The sequence below is a fragment of the Ceratosolen solmsi genome, unplaced genomic scaffold (assembly GCF_000503995.2).
Source record: "Ceratosolen solmsi marchali unplaced genomic scaffold, CerSol_1.0 scaffold57, whole genome shotgun sequence".
Classification (NCBI taxonomy): Eukaryota; Metazoa; Arthropoda; class Insecta; order Hymenoptera; family Agaonidae; genus Ceratosolen; species Ceratosolen solmsi.
Genome location: NW_011948427.1, coordinates 5,522,636 through 5,541,336, shown reverse-complemented (window position 1 = coordinate 5,541,336; position 18,701 = coordinate 5,522,636). Strand labels below are relative to the sequence as shown.

The following is an 18,701-nucleotide window of genomic DNA, read 5'->3' as shown; positions in this document are numbered from 1 at the left end:
TTTAAGACTCGAGAATACAATTGGATATAAAATCCATAGAAGAATTTATAAGGCCTTAATATAATAATATTTATATTAAGGCCTAACATATAATATATTAATGCTTGTAATATTGAAATGAAATGTGTATAAGTATAATAATAACTATGTAATATACTATTCAATTCGAAAATAAGTATAAAGCGTAAAGATTATTTATCTCTCTTGTAGTGAATTTAGGTATTAATTAAAAGTATATTGAAAATATAAATGAAGATATATGTAAATATATATATTACTTAATCTATTGATAGATTTATTGATAGATATTTTAAATATTAGAGTTAGTGTAAGTGACAGGTGAGTAACATACTCCTAAAAAAGGCAAAAGCTGTGTAATTACCGTCGATTAGATGAGACGAGCTAAATATTGTAGCAAGCCTCACCGATTTCATAGGACCGATCATAATCTACAAGCACTATTTGTTTATAGTTTAACGACGACACACAAATAACACTCATAATATAAATAACTTTCATTTTTCTTTTTTATTAACACAGGTTAACTAAAACATATCATTGAACCTGTTCTTATTCCAATGCAATCAATATGTTACAACACTGCATGCTGTGTCTCACTCCCTGAACTAGATATTATTCTAGAGAACGTTGAACTGATCTAATGTATTACACAATCACCATAACTTATCTTAGTAAAATAGCATTTGTTTCAAAAGATTATATGTAAAGTAATAATATGAAAGTGAAATACTAAAAATATATATCCTCCGTTTACGTTTATAGTATTGTCGCTCAAATACAAAAATAATAGCATGAGATTGTGTACAAGAATATTACTCGTTCAATAGAATTAAAATCATAAGCATTATTAATAAATATAGAAAACACAATAAATCATAATACTATCGTTATTTTAATTACTTATATATATATATATATATATATATATATATAGATTTTTTTTTTATTAATATACATGTACATGTTAATATAATGATAAATAGCATTAAGTTAATGAATGATAAATGTCTAAATTAAATAATAGTTGAATATTAACATGATATTATGAATAAAATAAAGAATACTTATTAATTAATGATAAAAACAACAGAACTGTAAATACAAAAATAATTATAGTCATTAATGATTTTTCATTTTCTTATGTATAAAACTTAAATATATTAGAAATAAATTTCTTTCATTTATTAACTGATAAAAGTAATGCATTCAAAGAAGAAAGTACATTAAATATAATAAAAGTCTAGAAGTCCTATTCCTGTTTTTTTTTCAGATTGAGTCACAGAGAATGAAAAGGGGGTAAGTGATTGAAATACTGGACGTAAATGAAGTTTGGACTGACTCAATTTGCTTTAAATATGGAGAGATAAATTTTTTAATTGCTTTTTTAAAATCGTACCGTGAATCTTTTCGGATATATACTATTTTACTTACAAATATATAAGTCAATTAGAGATTTTTCTTCAGATGCTCAGTTACAAATATGGTATATATATATATTTGCACATATGATAATTTACAATGGTACCAACGCCACTAATGGACTTAAGATATATTTTTTATTATATGGAATTATTTTTATTATATGGTGATTTTCTAGATACAAGACTTATATATGTTTCGTATTTATTTATATTGTATTCATAATATTTATTCACTTTAGGAGCGATTTTAAGATATTGTATTTCTTTCAATCTAGAACTTCTATCATTTTTTTCTATCGGTTTATACGAAATTTTTAATTCAATTTTTAATTTAATGTTTGCAGTTCGCAATAAGATTATCACTATAAATATGGAGACATAAATATATTACTTATAAAGTATTATGCAATAATGAAATAATAACATAAGTAATTAATAAATATAATAAAACATTAATAAATATAAAGTATTAGTATGCTGCAAATTTTGTATGTGTGTTGATATTTATAGGTGCTTTATAGAAAAACAATTAAACTTACGACAATATTTCATTATCTCTATTTTGAATACAATTCAATATACTTCAGTTAATTAATAAATTTTTAGCATGATTGCAATTTTAAAATCCTAATTAATTTAGAAATATAAAAAAGGAAAAATTTGTTTATTGAATTGAAATGTGTAGAATTTACTTATCTAATTTCATTAAATTTTATTTGAAATCATATATATAATATCTAGATTGATTACATTAATAATTTTATTCATTGGATTTAAAAAATTTCAATTTAATTTATCATTGTTGTATTTATTTATTGGCAATAACTAAATATATATATATACTCTTTGTTTCAGAAAATATTTTAGTGGATAAATTATTATTAACATTTGTTAAAAGTAAACAAAATTCAGACATACTTATTTTTATAACATTAATATATATATAAAATAAATATTTTGCTATTAATAATTACGATAAAAATTTATTATCTAAGTTATGATAAAAACAAATAATGAAATTTCTTACTAAGGAATTTCATTTAAAACAAAGAAAGAAAGGAAAGTTTTTCAGCATGGAATAAATAAGATTTTTCAAGCTTTAAATTGAAGTATAAGATAGTATCTTTTTATTCGAATGGTTTTATACAAGGCAGTTACGGAAAAAGATTTTTATACAATGAAAATCGAACGTTACTCCACATTATAGGGAGTTTTCTTATACAAATGACATACAAAAAAGAGAACGAAATCCTCTATACAAATCACTGTCCTTAGAATCGAAAAATCAGGAAGATAAAAGATATATAAATACATTTGACGCATAAATTATACACGAAAAAGAAAAAAAATAAGAAGACAAGAGTGTAGTTTAGTTGCAAAGCGCATTTATATATATATATATATATATATATATATATGAAGAAAAAGAGTTGAGCTTTATTCAGGCGGTTCGAAAAATAAATAATAAATAGTTCCATGACGCCCATAATGATATATGCATATGTATATGTATTTTGTGTTTATACGTGTATAATGTATACGTTTATTCCCGATAAAAATGTTTTTTATTCCTTCTATTGATTTGAACAATAACTTGTTGCAGCAATACTATTTATACAAAATTTACAAAAATGTTCTACCTTAAATCGCAATATTTATCAAGTTTGACATAATAACAGACACGTTCAAGCCATTTTACAAAAATGACGAAATTTTCATTAAAACATTTTCATCGGGACGTGTTGACGATAAAACAAAAAGAAATAAAAAACGAAGGAATTCGACGCTTTGATCGCAACATTTTATTCGATTCGCCGCGCGTTTTCTTAAATATCCAAGGGTCGCGACACTTTGCACTCGCACTTTCCTGCAACGAAGGACACTCCATACTCGTTTTCCTGTCGCGCCTTGCGATATGTACATTTCATTTTATCTTATTTTTTCGACATATTCTCGTTTTAAATTTCTTTTCTTCTTTTAATTTCACTATCTAGTTACATCCACCCTCTGTCCTCTGCTTTATACTATCTCTCTCTCTCTCTCTTACTCTCTCTCTCTCTCTCTCTCTCTTACTCCCTCTCTCTCTTACTCTCTCTTTTACTCGGCTTGTCTTGCATTATACTCGACTTTTCATCTCTAAAGGCTCATTCTTTTCGCTCGCTTTCATCTATATTTATTTGTTATTTTTTGTTACACGAGGAAAAGATTTTATTAGCTTGTTTGTTTGTATTACACAGAATTCTTATATCGATTTGAAATATACACATGTAATTAGGTTATATCAATACTATTATATTTATTGCATTTGGTTCTGAAATTGCATTTTTTACCAATTATTTAATGACAATTAATTTTCTATGCACTTCTCTGTACAATTCATTATGCAAAAACATTTTGACAAATAAGCGTCATATCAAAATTATATAAATTGAGCATTGATAATTAAACGGAAATACTACAATTAATTTGTTTCTAATAATTCTTTAAATAAGAATTTATAAATTAATTATGTAAAAATACTGAAATTAATTACGAACATATATGTGAAAATTACTAAATAATCAGCTCATATTTTTCATTAATTATAAGTTGAATTAATTTTTACACTTTTATGTAAGTAAGAATATCCATTATTTTGTGTAACATTATTTATTAAAATCTTCTTCTCGCGAACATTTGTCTTACTCACTTTTAATCTCTTTATTATTCTCTCTATACATTTCTCCTTTCATACTACAAGTATACTTCGAATATTATATTATAGAAATGGAAAAATGAATGAATTTAATTATTTATTTAATGAAGAAACTGTGTATATATTGAGAAGTGTGAATACTTAATTTGAGAAAACAGTTTATTATTGCTTTAGAACGAAGATGTTTGATAATAATTAGGCAATGAACAATATTCTTCAGATTTTTGTACGGTCATATGGTTAAAAAATTAACAAGAGTAATTTTGAAAACAATTTTACAAAGTTGGATTAAATATAGATAAAGTTTCGATAAAAGCATTGATAATAATAATAAATTTAATAATCTTGATAAATACAACGCTTATATTGTTTTGTAAGAATTGCGATAATTGAGAATCAAAACCTAAAAGGAATGTTATGGTGGATAATAATGAATATGCTTAGAGTGATTTTTAATTATTTTGTAGTAGATATTCCAGAAGAGAATAAAAATATAACAAGGAAGAAAATTAAATAATTGATTATTCAGATTATATGGAGAGAGCAATAAAGGATATATACAATATTCATGATGAGAAATGCACCGATAGAGATAAAGGACGAAATAAATGGAGGGAGTAGAAGAGAATAAGATATATATATATATATATATATGTATATATCTCTCAAAAGAGAGAGAGAGAGAAAATTAGGAGTGGGTGAAAGTAGAAGAAGGGGACAGAGTAAGATATAAACTTTATGATGATATCAAGGCGGAAGTATTAAATATAAATTACAAGATGGAAAATATGGAACATTTGCTTAACGGCGCAAAGCAAAATCATGATATGAAGCATTACTTGAAGGTATGAGTGCAACCTTTCATTGTCTCATTGTCAGTAGGACTCCCAGATCATAAGACCGTAAAGGCAAGCCCTGCAGGCCCAGCTCTAGTAAAGAGAACTCAAGAGAAGGAATTAAATAAAATGTCAAAAATAATTGATTGTCTTATAAATACAGGATTGATCTAATAAACTATATTAAATAGCACTTTCCTACATTATCTATTACTAGCTCCGATACTAGCTATTTGAAAATAGACTTTAACATCGTTAAAATGCAATCCAACAAAAGAAATTTCGATAACATCAACTGTAATATACGATAAATCTTTAAATAATGCTATCAGGGATAAGATCGAAGGAATGCTTGTAAGAGCTCGGTCTGAAGAAGCAATCAAGCCAATGGTCCCTAAAATAAAAACTCCAGGAGCTGTTTTGAAATTCTCTAACATTTTTTAATTATATTAAGAGCTACGAGACGTCAGACTCTAAGATCAAATATAGAGATCAGACCTGGAGTTCAGCGCATTTATTACATATCACCTTTCTATCTCCCTCCTACCTTTCCAATAATTCGGATTGGCACAATTATCAAGAATTTTTGTATGAAAGGTACAGTTTCTTTATAATCTGTATCTTGTTTATTATTTCTTTCTAAACAGGAAGCATGCGATTTCTCTCTCTCTCTCTCTCTCTCTCTCTCTCTCTCTCTCTCTCTCTCTCTCTCTCTCTCTCTCGACTATGTTTGACAGCTTCAGATGAGACTTTTACATTGTCTTGGCTCATTTTTTGCTTCTAATCAATCGTATTCTATGTTTTGTGTATTATCATCACATATGTGAATTGTTGTCGATTCTTAATTTTTTCTTAATGACATATGTATATATTATACGGAATTGTAGGGTACGTAACAACGCCAACGTCATTCCTAAACTCGAATACATGCGCTTGGTTAGTGCACGACATTTTTTTCTAAATATGGAATTAGTCTTTTCAGTTTTGTGGTTCTCTAATTTTAAAATTTACATGGTCCACTAAGTAAATCGAAATTTCGTCATCAAATCAAAGAAAATATTTATTTTAGACAGATTTTTTTCATTTTATTTTATTTACATTCAATATTAAAAATTCAATACTTCAATTTTATAAGCCTTAAGTTCTTTATAACCCATACAAGTGCATTTTACTCCACTCAACAATTTTATTTTATAAAACTTTATGCTTTCAATGATACGTCTTTTTAAATAAAATTTATAAAATCCAGGATAATTAATAATTTCATATATAAAGGTCTCCATTTTTGTAAATCATTAAAACTTGTATTATTTGCAAATTTATCATTACGTTATGCTAACAAATTTTTATTAAACATTTAGCATATAATTATAATACAAAGTAACACTCCTCTATGCATAATGAAAATGTAATAATTCGGGTATGTCTATATATTTAAATCCTTGTTTATTATATATTTTTAAGATACAACAATATTTTTTCTTATTTTATTATATAAATTTATGTCATAATGTAATTTCAGCATAAGATTGTAAATATTTTCATTAATTTAATGATGAATTCCTTTAAGTATCTTTGTAAGAATCTTCGAATAAATGTATCAGTGATAGTTGATGGAAGTAACTCAGCATCACACGTCCTTTTGAATGAGTAAAGCTAATGCTACCTCTAATCGATATTTAATCAATAAAGGTTTTCTTTAGTTCGAATGAAGCTGATTAATGGGATGAGAGCATGATTGCCTTGACACGATGTACCATTGAAAACTGAACGAAATTGAAAACTCTACATTAGTAAGTCTCTCATAGTGTAAAAGTTTGGCTGTAAAAGTCTGTAAAAACGTACAAACGCGCAAGACGCAAATATCAAAACTTTATTTTTTGTAGGAGAAACTGCTATTGAGACGCAGGCAGTCGATTATTTCTATTTATCGTGCTTATCATTTTTAATAAAATGACATGTTATTACAGAAAAATTTGACGCGATTTGCTCGAATTGAATGATCGAAACTATCTGTATTTTTTATATTTTAAATATTTTTCATTTACCTTTTTTAAGCTTTCAATTTAATGTACGATGTACAAAGTGAAAAATGTCAAGTAAAGAATGCATCGATACATGCTTGCATATAAACATCCATCTACACTTACGGACATGCACACATGTATACCGTATGCGCCTACGTGTGTATTTAAGTATGCGTATCTATCAATATGTTAAACATGTCGCTTACTCTTTTCAGTTGTTGTTGTTGTTGTTGTTGTTGTTTTTTTTTTCATTCGTCTGGTTTATTATTAATTTTGTATTTATTTTAAGCTTTCGCAGTTATATATTGTATGAATATCAGTTAATTTACTTGTATATGAAATTAGAAAAGGTTTCGCTAAGCTTCATCGAAGTATCTCTACGCGTGTTTCTTTTTTGTCGGATAAGCAATTAAAAAGATTGACATCCTTTTATTCCTCGTGTATAGTAAAAAAAAGCTTTATAAGCACAATTGTACTAGCTTTATCAGATGAATACCGATCGCTAATGTGTTTGTTTTATTATGTATACGGCGTTCTATTATTTTTGTTATTTATTTTGCTCTCGGTTATTCATTTGCTTGCAATCATTTTTATTATTATCTTCGTTGACCATCTTTTTACTACTTTATAAAGATATTTATCCGATTCTTGTACGCCATTCTTGGATCTATTATGTTTTCTTTCAAATCACACGCTCTCATTTTTCTCTCACACTCACTTTCGAACGCAACATATATTAGTATTTATTATTATTTTTTTTTTTTTTAAAAACTCTCTCACTATCTTTATTAAACTTCGCTTTTTCTAAATATTTAAGTAAAAAAAGTGATAAAAATCAATAGTATTTACGACCTTAACACAGCCAAATCTTTGTTTAAAAACATTGTTTACACGCGATGGTTCTCCTTTTCTCTTTTTCCATGGTGGATATTTTCTTAAACGTTAGACGTTAGCGTTACATTTTACAGATATACTCCGTATTATATACACCGTTTAGTTTGTCCTATGCTTTCATTTAACTATTTGCCTTTGTTAAACGCAAAATTAAGAAGGTGGGCTTGCGCTGACTTATTTTCTTTTCCTTATTCATCACTTCGTACTCTATTGAACACTTGGTGGATTTATCAATTACAGATAACGTAAGGTAAGCTACAAATTAACTTTCAAAATTATCCATAACTCTTTATAAATTCTTTTTTTTTCAAATATGAACGATACAATAAAGTTTTCTTTCATTCTTTGCATAATTAATGCATTTTTCAACCGCAAGTTTATTATCATAATTTTGTTTTCAATATCTCTTTACTTTATGTAGCTTCGCTTACATTGTCTACTCATTGAAAACAAATTCACATAGATTGTTAGAAATGCGAAAACAACGACTTTCAAAGTCGAGAGATAGATTCGAAGGTAAATTTGCAGCTTACCTGGCCACGAACATCCATATGGGCGATATAATCGGTCTCGATCTCCATTGTCATAATACAGCATTAATTAACTGCAAATTGATACAACTCTCATTAAATAATTGCAATAGTACAAATATCTATCTTATGTAACAATCATCGAATCTTCTTTTTTTCCTTAATCCCTTTATAATTTGGGTGAGAAAAGGACCCAGAAAAAAGTTGTACGTAATTAGCTACAATTATCAATATTTGTATGTAAAATATCTTCATAGTTAAAGTGTCGGTTCAAATCGTTAATACAAATTATTACAATAATTTATGCTTTCACTGAATTATTATCATTACATTATTAGAATATAATGTTAATAAAATCGTAAGATAATATACTACATTCTTTTGTAATTTCTGTTTGTTTCTAAAATAATTAAAAAATAGATTTCCAAAAATTATATTGCATTTATTCACCAATATCGTATATTTTTTTCTATTCACTTCGAATTGGTTAATTATGGGTAATGTTTTTTTTAATTTTAAAAACATTATCAATAACAATTAATAATACGTAATTAATCACATACAATTTTTATTCCAGGGAGTGTTCACAAACGCATCTATGACATACGCCTTCGCTTCATCCTTGCTAATACCTATCAATCCTACATATTATTTTCCTTCGTTCACTGCATACATGTTTATTATTATTTTTTTATTAATTTTTATTTATTATTCTTTTTGCTAATCGGTCAACATTCGTCGTCGTTATACGTCTGAGCGACAAAAACACTCGCCTTTCGTACGGCATATAACACGCATATAAAGGTATATTTAATAATGAATAGTCTAGTAATATACAAATAATGTGTATACGTGCTCGTGAGAAAAAATGGACGCATCTATATGTTCTTTTTTCAACAACCTAAATTTTTTGACGATTAAAGGTGCTTTCCTATAATATAATTCATTTGGCAGCTTTTGTATTTCATTTGTTCTCTCAGCACGCAAATATTGAACATTAAAATTTCATTATCAATGCTCCTCTGTGCAGAAGAGTACTTCATTCTTCTTCTTCTGACGTACGAAGCAAAATTTTCACGTTTTATAATAACACATACACCTCTTAACGTAATTTTTCTAATGTGTAAATGGCAGTATTAGCGTTTTTTCTAACCCTTTTTCTCATTTCTTGATCACTTTTTCCCCTTATTCGTCTTCTTCTCCGTCCTTCCGTGTTCGCAAAACATGCATGTATATTTTTCAAATGTATATAACTGCATATATATGTTTGTGTTTACGTTCGAATAACAACTACAGTCGCAAGTCATTTAACATATAAAATTACTAATAAAAAACAAAGTGAACAATGCGCACGTTTACTGTTGTCGTTTTACCCCTTAAATTTTTGTCTAACCTAGGATTTTGGGTTACATTGAAAAAATTCTCAGTCGATTTGATTCGGCAATTAGTTATCGAGTGTTGATTTCAAATCGTACCTCTCACGTACCCTTTTTACCGCAATGGAAAATAATCAATATTATAAAAGAAAATCGTATATCACTTATCTCACTATTGGATTTCCGATTCGAGGCGTTTCACTCTCGAACACGTTTGAAACATTTTTCATCTATGCACAGAATCTGTCGTCACTTTTCTTTTTTCTATCATCAATATTTCTAAAGAGCTTTTGCACTTTAGCAATTCTTAATCGATCGTGAAAGCTCCCTCAATAATGTCGTTTGATCAAGTCTTATAGCTTTTATATTTAATGATTCTGCGCTTAAAAGTAATAGAAAAAATTAATTCCGTCAAAGTGATGCACCTCAAATTTAAAATGCAACAATGCATACGCATTCTCGATTATTTATCTATTTCTGCACTCTATCATTTTATTCATACATTGCGCATAGAGCTACTTACATTCACTCACACATTCGTTCCGTTGTATTTTTAGTTTTTCTCCGTCTTGTAAAAAAATTTTACAATGTAGTATCCCCCGCCAAGTCTCTTAGTCTCACTTAACTGAATTATTATACAAATTCGTGGTGGCTCGCTAATAATCAAGCAGCCGCGCGAGTCCCTGACATCCCGTTCCATGATTATACCTTTGTTTTCATATACACTGTATACGTAGAATGTCACTATCACCGTGCACAAAATTCACAAAAAGGCTCACTGGGGTTGACGGTACGTAGCGACTCGCGCGTTGATTTGCTCGGCGCAATGATTGCATTTTATTTTCATTTAATAATAAATTTACGTAATAATATTATAATCGCAAAATAATAAGAATTATAATAATAATAATAATAATAATAATAATAATAATAATAATAATAATAATAATAATAATAATAATAACAATGATAATGATAGTAGTAGTGAAGTAATAAAGTAATAAAGTTGTAATAGCAGTGAAGTAGCAGTAGTAGCAGTAGTAGTAGTAGTAGTAGTAGTATTAGTAGTAGTATTAATAGTAGTGGTTTTGATGGTAGTGGTAATGGTAGTGGTAGTAGTAGTATCAGTAATTAGTATAATAATATTAACGAGGATAACGACCACGATGGTAATGATGATAATGATAATGAGGAGGAGGAGGATGAAAATAACGACGACGGTAAAGATGATGATGATGATGACGATGAGAACGACGAGGACGACGACGATAATGAAGATAATGATAATAATAATAATAATAATAATAATAATAATAATAATAATAATAATAATAATAATAAAACTAATAATAATAATAGCGATAGTCGATAATAATAATTAACAATTAAAGGTAGAAAATAGAAAATAAAACATCCGTGAATAAAGTAGCCGTGTTGTGTAAATATAAGTTTGCGTTTTAAATTTGTGTTGGTGTGTGAGTCATTATGCCTGTATATATGTCAATTGTATTTTGTGTATAAATTTGCATACATTGTGGCTGTGTTGATTCTTCCGTCCTCTCATTATCGCTCGCTCATTCGTTCACCAATTTAATCTTGTTGCTCTGACGCCGGCAGCAATTCACTTGGGTACGCGATAATAGCGCAGCACTAGGTAACCCATCGTCCTAAAAACGACGAGAAAGGCGAGTAGCACAGCCGTGTTAGCCCACAAGGGCAGCCCGTAGCTCTTGGCACCACCCTGACTCTCAAGGATCGCTGTTACCGGTATCGTAGTTGCATTCTTACATTCGGCAAACTTACTGGGCTGAGAACACCTGTAATGACAGTTTCACGTTACTTTTCATTATTTCCTTTGAGTTTTCCAGATTGCTTATTTTTCCCCGCTGTTTTTTACGTCCTGCGTCATTTTCATACAAAACTCAAAACTACAAAACTACAATTATTCTATTATTAAACACCTGAGAAAATAAACGAATCTTTCGTTTGTATGGAGAATCAACGATTCAAAGAATTCCGAAAGTTTTTTCGATCAATTTATTCGTTAGTCGATTGCAGATTAAATTATGTATTTTCAATATATTAATCATTCTTATGTATAAGATTATTTAAATTTGATTTTTGCAACATTTACCTACTTAGAACAGAATGAAATTTTAATCCGTTTCATTTATAAGTCTCTGTAATATCATAATAGCTAATGGTAAATTCTTTTAAAATTATTTTTAAAGAAGATATATGAAATATTGGTAAATCGTCCTTGATTGACATTAATTATCTTTGAGCTTTGTCGAGATGCCATATAAAATCACAATTTTAAGGCGAATTTAGAAAAATTGTGAATAAATTGTATTGTAATTCAATGCCATGTCGTTAGAAATATTTTTTCCGTTCTTTAAGTTCTTCCTTTGATTTAATCTACTTGTCTGAAGGTCACTATTGTACGATTGGCATTTACATCGGACGTGACGAGTGGTCAGCGTCAGCAAGGAGAAAGGATCGAGAGATTCACTGCCAGACTTACGTTATGGGCTCACCGACTCCGAACTCGAGGATTTGCATGTTTTGATAAGCGTAGTGCACCATGCTCGCGTAGCGCGCCCAGGCCAACCAGGGTGGTACTGCCGTCGCCAGGTAACCGCCCAGCAGTTGCGTCGCCAGGGTGTAGAGTGCCGAGGCCGTGATGCTCACCTGCAAGTCAAGGCAGCAGGCACCGACGAAGAAGCCGACGCTCTGCAATCGGTTAATAATATTGAGCGATTTGTCGCCAATGGTGTCGTGGCGAGTTGCGAGGCGAATAATCACCATCGCCATTCCGCTAAGTTTATCGTAAAATCTAAATATCTTTTTCCATAAATATCCTCATGCTAGTAAGGATTCACGGGAATGAGAAATTTAATTTATTCGTAGCCTGGGTGCCGTTTTAATGATCGAAAGCTCGAATTGTCTAATGACATTGACTCAATAATTTTTATGCAATTAAGATGAAAAGGAAATTTCATAGTTCGATTGAAACTTCGATCTTTGCCCAATTCTATGAGCAAAAGAAACAAAAATATATTAATTATGATGCTAATGATTATCGAAATAGAAAATAGTCAAAATAGGAAATAATTTATATTTCAAAACATAAAAGTTCCTCAATACTATCATAAAATGGCTCTTTTTAATTACATTAACTCTAATAATACAATTGACGTACGCCATTTATGAAGTTAATAACCAAAAATAAATAGAAAAAAAAAGATGAGGAATAAAAGGCAGATAATTAATAATAATGGAGAAAGAATAGTTGGAGTAAAGTTTAATAGTGTAGATTAAAATTGTTATGCCAATTAAGAGCTTGACCCTTTCGGTCTAGTTAGAGTAGTACATTCAGAATAGCGTTACCAATACTTGCACACTTCTTCGCGTTTAAGTGGCCTTTCTTTAAGCTTATCCTTTTAAGATATAAAATGTAGTTGGACCTGCTCTTCCAAAATATCGAGCAACGTATGCTTAAGCCGATATAACTGACGATGCATAGTTTAGCAGTGATATCTACTCACGTGTAATGGGTAATTATTGGAAAAATTGAAAAACTGCTATAGTAAAGAACGTACCTGCGCTACTATTGTATTGAGAAGTAAGAACGCCAATAACGTGACGAAAACGGCTAGGCTGTGAAAGCCAAGCATAGGATAACTAATTATGTGGTAGACCGCAGGAAGGGTAATCGTCAACGGCAGCTCGCCAACCATCTTTGCGAGGTAGTAGGCTGAAAGACGATACGAACCCGACAATCGTTCCTTATTGATGACCTCCCGTTCCGGCGGAACTGTAATTACCATAATAAAGAAATATATAAATTTTACCGCTCCAGATGATGAACAAATACGGATTACGAGAGCTCCCGCTTTCATTTCTTGTTTTCTTTATTCCTCCGAACTTGCCGGTTAGCCTCTTTTACATTTCGTTTCTTATTTTTTTTATTATTATTATTTTTTTTTCGTTTTATTTTATTTTTTTGTTATACTTCTACCTATTGTGCACCTGCGGTTTTGGCTTTATTTGTTCTTCTTTTTTCACCGGTCGTTAGTCATTTTTATCGTTCTTTCACAACTATCGTATACGACCTATGATGTAAGAGCTGGTGATCCGTATTAAGCCGAATGGATACAATTAAATTTGAAGGACGAGGTATTATGGTAGAAAATGAAATACATAATGTTTAATGGAGGCTGAACGAATAATACAGTTACGAATAAATGTATTTTGGAAGTAATGCGTATTTTGGGCGTATTTTAATGACAGAGCAGTACAAATTATCCAACAATCGGTAATAATCCCTTGCTTCGTCGTAAGAATCGTGCCACTTTTACCAGCAAGATGTCGTACATTTATTTTTATCGTTTTTAAAAGAGAAAGTTCAACCATAATTTACAGGAACTTACAGCTTGAGAGGGCGCCAAAGTGTGCGAAGAGCATCCAATACGTCGTGCTGAAGAACATCCAGCCCTGAATGTCGTGGAGTGCTGCTTCTGTTCTGGGCAATCTGAACCACAATAATCCGGCTAACAGACCAAGCGCTATGGTCTGCAACCAATTGAGGCGCGAGAGCATTCGAGGCCTCGCCTCTTGGAAATTTCTCTCCGATAATACCTGTATTGGAAGACATGATTAATTTCCATATTGCTGGCATAAGAAACAATAGCTTCTACTTTTTCTCACATTTAAGTGCTAATGCTAAAAATGCTAATATCAATATTAAAATGTATGGCTGATTTATGTTTGGATTCCTAATAGTAATTATCTTTGTATGCGCGTATTGTACATGTCACACGTTCAGGCACAACGCACGTATTGCATAAATTTAAATAACTATGTATTATAGTATAAATTCTTCCGATTTTAATACGTGGCTAGAGATTTCAAGTTATCATGTGCTTAAGCATTTGTTAAAAACTTTTTATTACATTTGTATGATGATTTTATTTTCTTTCACGAGAAATGTTGTTATTCGAGTATATCGGTATAATTCGGTATTCTTTATTTTTAATTGAAATTTCAAATTCAAAGTTATTCTGCGCGTAATTTGTTGAATAATTTCATTTCGAATGATAAATTAAATTTTGAATTTTGTAATTTTTACGACAGAATATGAGAAATTATAATATTTTATATAGCGAGTAACCCTTCTATAATAATAATAATAATAATAATTACAAAATACAAAACAGAAATCACAAATACATTTGACCGAATAAATTGAAAACATTCAAAAAATAAAATGATAACATATAAAAGTACTTCAGATTAATATTCAATGGAATGATACTACGAAATAAAAAAAGTTAAAAAATGCATATCAAGAAAGGATAATGAAAGATAATAAAAATTGCCAACTTATTAAGTAGTCAATAAGATTTAACATTATTCTTGGCATAATTGTTAGAAAGCAGACCTACATTAGTTGATCATTCCAATAATTTTTCAGCAATAATTATCAAAAAATTATAATTTATTTTAAAATTTATTAATTTTAAAGATTTAATTTTATTAGTTTAGAGTGCGCATTATTGGATGCCAAAAGGTTTTACTAATTTGTTCATAATTGACAATATCGTATTCATACTAATTCATTTTTTTATAATAGGAAATAAAATTTATAATTACAATAAGTAGTATTAAATTAATTATAAAATTAACGATAGTTGAAAAATTATCGAATATGAATGTATTTGATGAAACCTTGGTCGCCCCGAGTCGATTTTAAGGTATATATATATATATTTTAAATTTAAAGTATATAAAAACTATATATATATATATATATATATATATATATATAATTAAGTTTATGGAAATATGATAAAGTAGCGATTTTTATAAAATAATTGCATGACGTTTGAAATCTATAAATAGTACGCGCGGGTATCGGTACTTTGATCATGTGGCAAATTTTTTAAAAAATATAGTGTAAAATAATGAGTCTTGTTATCCCACTATGCAGTAATCTAATATCAAGTAATAGAACAGTGAGAAGAACTGTCTTTGAGAAGTGAGCGTACATAATCTGGGACAATTTATTAAATTATGCTTTAAAAGTTGGCAATATTCAGTACAATATTCATTATTCGATAGTTAAATTGAGAGCATATGAAACTACTTTAGACAAATATGTAGTAAAAACTTTCAATTGCTTTAAATAATGTGGAATAATGTTAAATATTATTTTGATTAATTATAAGTTTCCATTTTGAAAACATAAATATATTAATTATATGTAATTCTATATAATATAGCATAACTTATCTAATTGACAGCAAGAATTCCAAAAATTTCTCTTACAATTAATGTTCAGAATGTATATGTTGCAAAATGTCACGAATTATATCCGTTTTTACTATTTCGTGAATAAAATATTTTATAAACTGTGGAAGATTCAACAGAAGATTGTTGAAAAAAGACATGCAAAAGAAAGAAGAAATAAATGCTTTATTCAAATATTTAAATATATATTCGGTTACTCAGTAAAAGGAAATAATTTTTAAACATTATAAAAATTTAATGAAACTCACTATGATCTTACAGGTTAATTGGATTTATAATTATAAATAAATGATAAGTTATAAATAACAAATTCTTATTGGTAGAATTACAAATTTTATAATATAAAGGATTTAGAGTACTATACTTATGTATATATTGAGGTACAGTAAATAAATATTATTATATAATATACATTATACAATTTTATATATTATAATAATATAAATATTATTTATAAATTTTTGTTATTCCAAACATAAACTTTCATTTTTATAATATTATCATTTGTATTAGAACTTCGTGCGGTTATTATAGCCAAAAACAGATTAAAAATAATTACGAAGAAAATTATATTAATGATTGCTTATATACTTTTATAAGTATAATTAATTGTTACACTGTCATCAAGTAATCCTCAATTTCATTGATTTCTGTATCTAAAGTACAGAATACAATGAATTTGTTATATTTGATGTATGACTCAAAATTCAGCATCCTTAGATTTTAGTTTAGTTTGTAAATATAAAATTTTAAAAACTGCTCATTAGTAAAACAATATGTACAATCAATTCAAAAACAAAAGTTATGAAAAAAATTTTATAAAAAAAGTCTTGTTATTTGTAGATGGAAAATTACTCTCTGAAGTTGTAATTAAAGTGTGATATAATACAATTAAATTCAGAGTTATTCCATAGGTGCTTAAAATAGTTTCATACTGACATACAAATAATCTACAATAGTATTAACTATAATTATTTAATAATAAATTGTACTTATTTAGAAAAACAAAATTTGAAGTAATGTAATAAATGCTATTAAGTCGAGCCTATAGAAGTAAAATATAATGTAAAAATCTTTCTAAAAGTTACATTATCTTTCTGAAGCCTGCTGCCAATATCTAAATTGATTGTTGCAGTTCATTCTGCAATAAGAAACTACAAGATATTAAGAAACTCAACGCTTATATTACAATACCTAATATAGATTATCAATTTTACTATCGCGTATTAAAAACTATAGTAGTAAAAATATAGTAGTGATAAGTAGTAAAAATTATCAATTGATTTACTACTGCAACCTTGATATATATATATATATATATACCAAATCAATAATTTTATAATAACATCGAGTATTTGTTACAAAAAACAAATTTCTTATTTTTAATTTTCTTAATCATTTGATATTGTCAACCTATGACTTATATAGTATGCTCATTAATAAATAATTTTTATACATGTATCGTTTTTATAAATTACTTTCATAAGGTCATTTGTGCACGTTATTTAAATAGATGTAATTTGCAATACATGTTCCGTAATATTGCTATTTCTATATTCGAATAATTTATGATATTACTCTCCTTCATACATGGTTATCAACTAATGAGTATACTTTTAAATGATTTTTCTAATTTATCAGAAAACAAAAATCCATCCATCTAGCGAAATAACGAACAATTAGAAGTATATTTTTAAATGTAAGAACGAATACTTTAATTGGATATTTATTTTATATTAAATGCGAGTTGTTTAATGAACGTAGTATATCAAGATATATATGTGCATATTAAGATATACAATAAAGTATAGATTATTTTGATTGTTAATATTCAAGCGTAAAATTTAAAATTATTCTACATACGAATATATGTATATATATATATATATATATATATATATATATTATATTTTATAAAATATATTATATATTATTTATATATATATATATATATATATATATATATATATATATATAAGGAAATGTAGGAACAGATGTTTACAGTTGTTCTTTCAACTTGTATATTTTTATTATGCTTCCATAATAATTTCGTATTTAATAGAAAATGTAATTAACGAGAGGACTAATAAAATAAATAAAAATCTATGCTGATGTGAATGAATATTATTTTTATAAAATACAATTTTTAATTATTTCTACTTAACCGAAACAAAGTTAATGTTCTAAATAAAGAAAGTAGTAGAGCAGAAACTTTTTAACAACTGACCAGTTACCAACGCTAAAGACTTGCAATCGTGACGAATTTGTATTCTTTCGCTTGTATTAATATTTATTATCTTTTTATTTATTCATTGTTAACATTAACTTAATATGTTTATTATTCTTTACATTAGACGTGTTATTATATTAAATGCAAATCCAAGTATGAAATATTAAAAGAAATGGTAAGCATACAATATTAAGCGGCCCTAAAGTAATACACTTATTTTTTTATTATTACACTACGGTGTTAAATACTACGTATCTTTTAATTTTAAAACTGTACTTTCAAAATAAATTTCATTAATGATTTATAAAAATTATTTTCAAATCATCAGAATATTTAAGAGTCACATTTGCATTTGAATA

The 18,701-nt window shown here is 27.8% G+C and overlaps 1 protein-coding gene across 1 annotated transcript in view; it reads right to left on the bottom strand.

Annotated features, from left to right (window-relative positions):
- Positions 1-11,246: 11,246 nt before the first annotated feature.
- E23 (ABC transporter G family member E23) overlaps positions 11,247-18,701 on the bottom strand; it is a 172,790-nt gene continuing 165,335 nt past the window's right edge. The window contains exons 9-12 of the mRNA XM_011501208.1: positions 14,234-14,441; positions 13,403-13,617; positions 12,325-12,533; positions 11,247-11,617 (exon numbers count right to left, since the gene is read on the bottom strand). Coding sequence (XP_011499510.1) covers positions 11,422-11,617; positions 12,325-12,533; positions 13,403-13,617; positions 14,234-14,441 — 828 coding nt within the window. The 3' untranslated portion in view covers positions 11,247-11,421. The remainder of the gene's footprint in view (positions 11,618-12,324; positions 12,534-13,402; positions 13,618-14,233; positions 14,442-18,701) is intronic.